The sequence below is a fragment of the Notothenia coriiceps genome, unplaced genomic scaffold (genome assembly GCF_000735185.1).
Source record: "Notothenia coriiceps isolate Sejong01 unplaced genomic scaffold, NC01 NC01_scaffold00033046, whole genome shotgun sequence".
NCBI lineage: Eukaryota > Metazoa > Chordata > Actinopteri > Perciformes > Nototheniidae > Notothenia > Notothenia coriiceps.
Genome location: NW_011365747.1, coordinates 1 through 9,237, shown reverse-complemented (window position 1 = coordinate 9,237; position 9,237 = coordinate 1). Strand labels below are relative to the sequence as shown.

Below are 9,237 nucleotides of genomic sequence, written 5' to 3'. Positions count from 1 at the left end.
GAGAGGGACCGGTGCTAGCAGGTACCGTGATGTTAGCATCTGGTTAGCTAGCTGCACTAACGGACATAAGGAGCTGTTTCCACAACAAGCTGGAGGAGAGTCCTCTTCTGTCAGACTGAGGGGCTCAGGTGAGCTAAAGGACTCTTGAGTGTTTAGAACAGTTTTGTCACAAATTATTCAAAAGATTATTTCCATGGTACACCTCTATATGATCATTATAGTTATACAAACAATAAGAGAATAAATGAAAAACAGGTATGAAATAGCCTACTATATGGCAGTAAAACAAGAATACAGTTTAAAAGGGGAGTGATTTTTAAAATATCCATAAAGAAAAGAAAATACTGTTTACAGTTCTGTTTCATCTGGGTGTTGAGAGATGTATCCATAGATCTCTTCATGTTGCTCTCAAAGTGCACCAGATTGATGCTTTCAACTTCAATATTTAAAAAAAATCTTCCCGGGGGAGCATCCCCCCGGACCCCCCTAGAGGAGGTGATGACCCCCCTAGAGGAGGTGAGGTCCGCACCCCAATAGCACTTTACCCCTGCCTATGTGCCGTGAGCTGATTATGGAGCCTTCATTGTAACAGTAATTCAGATGCAATTAGCCTATATAAAAGGCTTCAAATTGGAAGCATTGTCTGGGCCGTCTTTTTCACTCAATTCTGCAATAGGTAGATCTCGCCTTTCACCTAGGCCGAGGTCGGTGATCTTAGGCTTAAAATGGTTGGTGACCACTGCTCTATAGTGTCCCCTGGTCTCCCAGCTATGTGCGTCAGTCTTTAGTGTCCCCTGGTCTCCCAGCTGTGTGCGTCACTCTTTAGTGTCCCCTGGTCTCCCAGCTGTGTGTGTCACTCTTTAGTGTCCCCTGGTCTCCCAGCTGTGTGCGTCACTCTTTAGTGTCCCCTGGTCTCCAGCTGTGTGCGTCACTCTTTAGTGTCCCCTGGTCTCCAGCTGTGTGCGTCACTCTTTAGTGTCCCCTGGTCTCCGTTGTGTTTTGAGCTTCTTTGTGTTTGTATCCCTGCATCCTTTCTGGAGCTGCAGCGTGTCTCTCCTGATGGAAGAGTTTGGACCAGTCGTCCTCAGTTTGTTCTCACGACGCCTCTCAGCTGTCTGCTGTGGGTCTTTGAGCCGGTCAGGTTTCTGCGGCTGATCCTTGTTTCGCTGACGCTGATGAACCTTGTGAGCGGATCATCTGCTCGTTAACAGCTTTAACCTGCAGGCGCTGCAACATGAGCACAAAAACAAATCTGAGTGTGACCCCCACCCAGGGTCGTGATGGTGAAACACAAAAGACACAGTTAAAAACCATCATATAAAAGAAGACATAATAGAGTTGTGCAGGAATGAGTCCTGAAACCTGGAATTGAGTCAGCATTTTATCACTTCCTGTCCCGTGGTCTGGAGGTCAATGGTTTTCTGAATGTGTTTTTGGTTGTTATCCTTTTTAAGGTCTGAGGTTAATACGGCCTGCAATGTATATAAAGCCCGAACAGATAACAGAAGAAAAAACAGGACTATGGGACAGGACTTGTCAGATTATTCATACAAATGATTTATGTAGGTTCAAATTCTCAGTCTGACTCCAGAGCCCAGTCTGCTCTGATTGGTTAGCTGGCCGGGCTCTGATGTTATTGGTCGACCGCTTAGAGATGTCCCACCCCCCCAGCCTATCACGTACAATGTGTTCGAGCGCTAGCCAATAGGAGAGCTAATGTTACAGAGTGATGTCACTGTGTTCCAGAAGTAAACAAAGGAGGAAGACATTTAGGATGAGCAGGAAATCATATTAGGTCAAGGCAACTAGATAACAACTTATTATTGTTTTATCTTTCACCTGAGGTATTTATTTCAGATTATGACGGATAATTAAATTGAGATCAGGTATAACAACAGGTATAAATGTCATAGAGCTAAACTTAATTATTTGTATCGCCTTTGGGGTTCCACAATTAAAGTGAATGCATTTGAAAGATAAGATAAACTTTATTGATCCCAATGTTAAAACAAGGCATTGCACATCATTTAAATAAAAAGAGTAGAAAATAAACAAATATAAACATCTCAAAAGAGAAAATAAAACATTATTAAAAAGTTATACAAGTTGCAACTAAGTTTGAAAGTAGGATATTATTGGCATTAACTGGCAAGGAATGGCATAATACATTAAACATAAATGTTACATGTACAAGTGAATAAAGTGCAGCAATCACCTTGATCCAAAACATAAGATCAAGTATAAAAATGATAAAACTGTCCATCTGTAAAAAGCAGTAAAATATCTAAATGCCTGTTTTCTGTCAATGTTCTCTCTTTTCTTAATGTTTTCTCTCACCATGTTGGACTGATGTGTGTGAGTTAGATTTGGGAGGGTAATCTGTGTGTCCCCATGTGTCCTTACCGTCCTCCTTTAATCCTGTTAGTTCCATAATCCTCCCACAGCGCTCAGATCCCAGCAGGACTTCACTGTTGTTCTTCTTCTGTGGGACGCTGCCGGACCCTCGCTAACTTCTCAGGTAGGACAACCAGCACATAGACCCCACAAAACACCCCACTAAACACCCCACCGACCTCCACAAAACTCCCCCAAAATAATACCTCAACAGGCGGGGAAATGCTGCAGAGCATGGTGGTTTAGTCGTGAGTCACTTTGTTTAGATTATCTGAGTGTGCAGTTTATTTAGCCAGTAAACAACATTTGCTAACGAGCTAGCTAACATGCTAACAGACAAATACGGTTGGTTTGCAGTGCTCGTTACGTTTACTTCTTTACATGCACTTTTTTTCAATAAATTATACTTCTGATAGTTTTTTTTCTGAAGAATACTTTTTGTATTTGCGATCAAATGTAAGAACTTCTGCTTTCTTACACTGGGATACACTGACTTCTCACTATTTTTACCAATGTATTCAGTTGTAAATAATATCATGGTTAGCCGAGCTCACATGCAATTGTCTAGCAGAGTCTGTATACACACACACACACACACACACACACACACACACACACACACACACACACACACACACACCCTTTTGTTCAGCACATTTTTCTTTTTCTTTGTAGAAAAGGAACTGTGTTTGAATCTAATACGTTAATAATTGCATCTAATGAAGTACCTTACTTTTTACAAAATACCTTTTTTACAAGTAATTTTAAAGTTACATTTATATTTGCTTGCCCACCATGTTATTGACTCACTGTTGTTCATTTTCTAGCACATTATCTGGCTGTGAAGTTAATTAAACTAGCCAACTTGTCTAATTTCACTAAGTGGATGATAATTAACCATCAAATGAGTTAACCGACTGTTTACCTGGCCAGTTGCATGAAGCATCTTTATTTAGGACTTCCCTTTAAAATGAACTTACGGTTCCCTTTGTAACATGAGATGTAATTCCTGTAATGAGTATATTGTCTTAAGTGTGTATGTTTTCATAATGATATTAGCAATACTTTAAAATCAATGCACAATTATCCTTGATAAGAAATGCTAGCATTGATAAAAAGCTACTGAACCTCAACAAAACATATGGCTAAGTTGTGGCAACAAATTGTAAAAACCCTGTGAGGCAAATGTGTAATATGTGAAATTGGTCAATATAAATAGATCTGACTAAATTTGATTTGATTCAAATATTGGCTGATCGACTGATCTCACTACCTGACTTAGAAACTAGCTATTTTGGATAAAGAACAGAATGTTAATGGTCAATTTAGTAACAAGCTAGATATCTAAATATCTATTAAACTAGCTAACTAATAGCAACTAGCTTAATATCTAACAAGCTACTTGTAAAGCTAACTAACCGACTTACTGGTTGACTGAGCATCTAGCTGAAAATCTAAAAATCAAACTAAAATAATAACTAACTGACTTACTTGTTGACAAACGAGCTATTTGGCTAAAGAACTAACTGGAAAGCTAACTAACTGACTTACTGGTGGTTTTAGCAACTAGCTAAAATACTAAAGAGCTAACTGGAAGGTGAAAGTCACACCTTTATACCCTTTTTCTCGCCTACTGAATCAGTTTGATGTATTTTGTTGCAACAAAACTATTTCCTTTACTCTGGAAAACTGGGAGATTTTTTGGGGGGGAATTGGGTTTTTCCCAAACCGCTGAGATGTTCCTAAAACAGACAGTGTTGTACGATCTACAGATTTAATATAAGATAAGATAAAAGATAAGGTAAAATGTACTTATGTATTAATCCCAATTTGGGAATTCTGTTTTATTGCATAATATCTGAGATTGGGATCCATAAATAAGACTTGATTTGATTAAAGATTTTGCCAAACGTAAACCTGGCTGGAGACAATCAAAACTGCAAAACTGGTGGATATAAAACCTAGCTAAATGGCTAAAGAGCTAACTGGAAAGTGCAAGTGACTCCAGTTGAAATGTTTGTCAGCACAGTGAAACAGCTCTGCTGCCGACCTCCTGAGGCGGATTAGGGTCACGGTCAGTCAGCGCTAATCAAGCTGACGCTGAGCCAGAACTGATCCAAACGCCGCTAATCACCGAGCGAGTCGAGTCAATAGAGAGAACGCTAATTAGGAACCTTTCCAAGAACTCTTTTATTTTTTTTAAAAGATACCAAAGTTCTACATTCATTATTTTTCTTCCATGTGCTGTGTGATAAGCATAGATGTGTTGTTGGACCGGTGTAGTCGTAATTAACATTAACACTTGTGTTTGGACATTTTCGTTAAATGAATATAAAAGGGGCAAAATGATCACAAACAAAAAAATTAGATGTTTACATTTGAGTTTTGTGTGAGAACTGTCATGATTTTTTTTTGTATCTCCAGTGGAGAGATTGATGTCAATTCTTATACATAAATAAGTATTTGTAAATGCATTAGAGTCAAGTGGGTAACATCAAGTAGTATTTTCTAGTTTATTTTTGGGGTATAAATAGTTTTAATACTGTTTTAATAAGAGTAACAATGACATTAGTAAGAGAATGCAAATAGAGATTAGACCAGGTTGTGTGGTGCAGGTATTTGCAGTTTATAGTGGCCCCTAGTCCCATAGCATCAGTTTGTAAACCCTTTTTTAATCCCTATTCCTTTATGGCCTAACGTTAGCTTTTTACTTCAGAAATCATAAAGAGGTGTTAATATGTGGAGATTATCGTTTGTTTGACACAGAGATTATTTTCTGCAATAATCCAAAATCAAACGGAGGAATCCCATTGGACCAGGGAGGTGCTGCCTTCAGGGTCCAACACAGAAATACAACACCCTTCACTCTTAACTATTCTGTGTGTGTGTTTGTTCTCGCAGGATGTTGAGCTGGGTGGCTAAAGTCGTTCCGCAGCCGCCGGAGCCTCCGCCAAAAAATGTTGAAGAGCAGAAACTGGGGAAACCAGTGGCCACGCCCCCTGCGGTGACTCCTCCCCTTAGTTTAAGCCAAGCCCATTTATGTTTTCATCACGATTTTATCATTTTCGTTACATCTCTTATTGCCATCGTAAAAACATATTATATGAAGTTTATTCACACTACAGCCACTACCAGAGTTCCTTTTTTATTCTATCATTCTGGGACCCAAATGTGGAAAATAATATTTTAAATTACAATCAAAATGTTTGAATCACACTTTAATGGTTACTTTACTGACTTTAGATATAGAATTTTTAAATACGTATACATACCTTATAGCCTAGGTGATATACTGCACATACATTTTTTATATTCAAATATAATACGCATTATAAGACTGCATGTATTTTATCTATGCCATTATGCCCGAGGAATACTTGTCAACATTTATTTTAATTGTATAATATTTATTTTAAAAGTTATATACATAGCTTATTCCTCTTTAATGTTTGTATGCAACAAAGCAAATTACTTTTTAATAGTACTTGGCAATAACCCGGATTCTGATTATGTGTTTCATTATGTAAACTTTATATGTTTAACATGAAATCATATTGTGTTTTCAACAGGAGAAGAAAGTGACATTTCTAGATGAGAGCAAACAGCAGGGTAAGACAGCATCGTGAACATCTCGTGGTTCAGTTTGGGTTTTGTTCTTCTTGCTAAACAATAAGTATTGTGTTTTATTAACAGCTCAAAAAGAAGGCAAACCCAAACAGGAAGTAAAGGCGGTGGAGAGCGGGTGAGATGATCTGAGATATACAATGATGTTTACTATAATAGTTACTTCATGAAAGATCTGCATTGCAATTCAGTTTATGGTCATTTTCCTGTTTGTGTCCCTTTTCGTACATGGGGAGGTTTTGATAAACAGGATTATGAACAAAATAAAGTTTTTAGAAATAATATTCACCTAAAATGATATAAAAAATGTATCGTATTGTCTTTATAAATTGAAAATGACAATAACTCACATCAACTTAAATGAATCTCTAGTGTATTAAAGTAGCAAGTATAAAGTTTATTTACTGTATTTTATTGATGTTATGTGCCCTCATTTAAATGAACACTGGATGTTTTGCTCTCAGCCCGGAGCCTGTCGCTCAGTCCGGGGTGTTTACGTGGTTCAACGCCACTTTGCCCAAACCTGCTCTCCCACCAAACCTGAGCCGGGCCAACTCCGTCGAGAAGGTGAGGACCAGATACTGACCCAGCACTAGATACTGACCCAGGACCAGATACTGACCCAGCACTAGATACTGACCCAGCACTAGATACTGACACAGCACTAAATACTGACCCAGCACTAGAAACCGGGACCAGATGCTGACCCACAACAACATATCCACCCAGGACCAGATACATGCCTCGGATTGCTTACTTACCCAAGACCAGGTTCTTACCAAGGACCAGCTACTGACACAGGACCAGATATTAACCATGGGACCGGATACTGCACCAGAACCACATACTGCCCCAGCACAAGATACTTACCCGGATCGCTTACTTACTCAGGACCAGATCCTGCAACAGAGTCGTTCTGTAGGTCCAATTAATATTTTTTGTGTCTTTTCCTTCTTTCCAGGAGGAAAACACAACAACCAGGTACATATATATATAATATATAAAGGATGTGGAGTTTCAGAGATTATACTATTTTTATATGCAGTATAGTGTAAATAAAGGAGGACCAAGAACGGATCCCTGTGGTACTCCTTTACTAACTTTAAGAAGACTTAGCTTGAGTTTTTCCAATAAAAGTACCATGATTATGGTGAATGATTGCCCAAGGCTTTATTGATATTGTTAGGTCAACACAAAGCAGCTGTGCTATGACAGATTTGTTATTATGTTTATCAGAAATGTGGAGTTAATGGTTTCCAGATGTGTTGCAGTGATACAAGTGTTTTGATGTTTCCTCTGTGTTCCTTCCTCTCTGTAATAACAGTAAACCTGAAGACGAGTGAGTAACGACAGGAAACAGATAGTGAGCTGCTTAATAAACCCATTAGCCATAGGCTGCCAAATACTGCGATGCTTTAAATACCCATCAACAGGCAAATTGTCAAATACTGAGCTGCTTAATATACCCTACAGGACAAACACTGCAAATTACTGCCATCAGTTTGCAAACTGCCAAATACTGAGCTGGCTTGATATGTATTAGCAGAACACCGAGCTCCTTTATAAACCCGCCAATAGGCAGACTGCCAAATACTGAGCCGCTTTAGAAACTAATCAACAGACGGACTAATAGTGAAATAGTGAGCTTGTCTAAATACCCCTCAACGTGCATACGGCTAAATAATGAGCTTTTTTATAAACCCTCAACGTGCATACTGCCAAATAGTGAGCTACGATATAAATCCATCAACCCTGCATAATGCCAAATACTGAGCTGCTTTATATGCCCATTTGATGGCATATATGCCAAATAGTGAGCTTCATTTCATGTCTCATTGCTGTTTACTACTGTATTTATCATATTGTTACGCTGATCATGTGATCTATATTATATTTGTCTCAGTTAGGATAGATTCTCATCTCCTGAAGAAGAAATCAGTCGTTGTGTTTCTGTTTTTATTTCTCCTCAGGAAAGGGATGATGGCCTGGATCTCTGAGGGTTTGGAGAAAGTCGTTCCTCAGCCCGACCTGAAGAAGGAAACCCCAGCAGAACCTGAGCAGCTCACCGAGTTATCAGCTGTTACTGCAGTATGAATACAGTCCTGTGATATCATACCAACCAGAAAGAGACTAAGAGAATATAATAAACTAGATTTGACGTATAATATTGATGTTGTGATATAATGTGAGTGTGTGTTTCTCCTCAGGTGTTGGTGGCAGCACCTGAAAAACCTGCAGAGCCTCAGATCAATGTGGAGGAGCGAGAGGAACACACTGACAAGAGACTCCTCCCCCCCAGGTGAGTGTGTGTGTGTGTGTGTGTGTGTGTGTGTGTGTGTGTGTGTGTGTGTGTGTGTGTGTGTGTGTGTGTGTGTGTGTGTGTGTGTGTGTGTGTGTGTGTGCGTTATATGTGTGTTTAAATGGGTGTGTATGGGTGTGTTTATATGTGTGTGTTCATTACAGGATGTTAGACTGGATCAAAAAAGGTTTAGAGAAAGTCGTCCCTCAGCCGAAGACAGAAATCATGGAGAGGCCTGAAGCTCCTGCTGAAGCAAAAGGTCAGCTTTTAATCATCATTACACATGAATACATGTCATACTAATGTTAAGAATAAATATATATAACCTGCGTCTACTGATTATTTAAACAGCACCAGAACCGGCTCCAGCCACAAAAGCAGCTCCTGAAACTGAGAAGTGAGTAAACATTTGTATCTCGGAAAAACAAATGTTATGCATAGAAAAATTGAAAGAGGGGAGATCAAAATGTAAAGTAAGAGGGTTATGCCTTTTTATTATTGTTGTATTTTCACCAACAACACAAACAAGATTTCCAGGATTAGTTGTCAGTTGTAATACCTTTTCTATAAATGTGTGAAACATTTCAATGAAAATGGCCAATAAGTCTAAGGTAAATGTTCGAGCCATTTTCCTTTTGTTATTATTGTCCAAATGTTAGGCTTAACAATAATAATATAAATTAGATTAAACTGTAAATTATCGGGTATTTTTGTGAGTCACATTATGGTTTAAAATGGATTCATTTAAGGCTAACTTATTATTTGTTATATGTGCGTCAGTATCACGTGCATAGCTATATGCCTATATACTGTATAGACCCTCCAGAAAAACGCGATTCTGCGATCGCAGAATTTACCGCATAATCAGCAAAATGGCGCAGATTTTTAAAAGGCCGCATAATCCCCGCCATTTTTCCACA

General features: G+C 38.8%; 1 protein-coding gene across 1 annotated transcript; it reads left to right on the top strand.

Annotated features, from left to right (window-relative positions):
- Positions 1 to 2,446: 2,446 nt before the first annotated feature.
- On the top strand, positions 2,447 to 8,714 carry LOC104961289 (cyclic nucleotide-gated cation channel beta-1-like; the record flags this gene model as incomplete). Its single annotated transcript, XM_010789558.1, has 10 exons — positions 2,447 to 2,518; positions 5,296 to 5,398; positions 5,964 to 6,003; positions 6,088 to 6,136; positions 6,483 to 6,585; positions 6,980 to 6,999; positions 7,989 to 8,106; positions 8,226 to 8,317; positions 8,482 to 8,576; positions 8,669 to 8,714. Coding segments are annotated over exons 2-10 (665 nt in total), but the record flags the coding sequence as incomplete, so codon positions are not given.
- Positions 8,715 to 9,237: the final 523 nt, after the last annotated feature.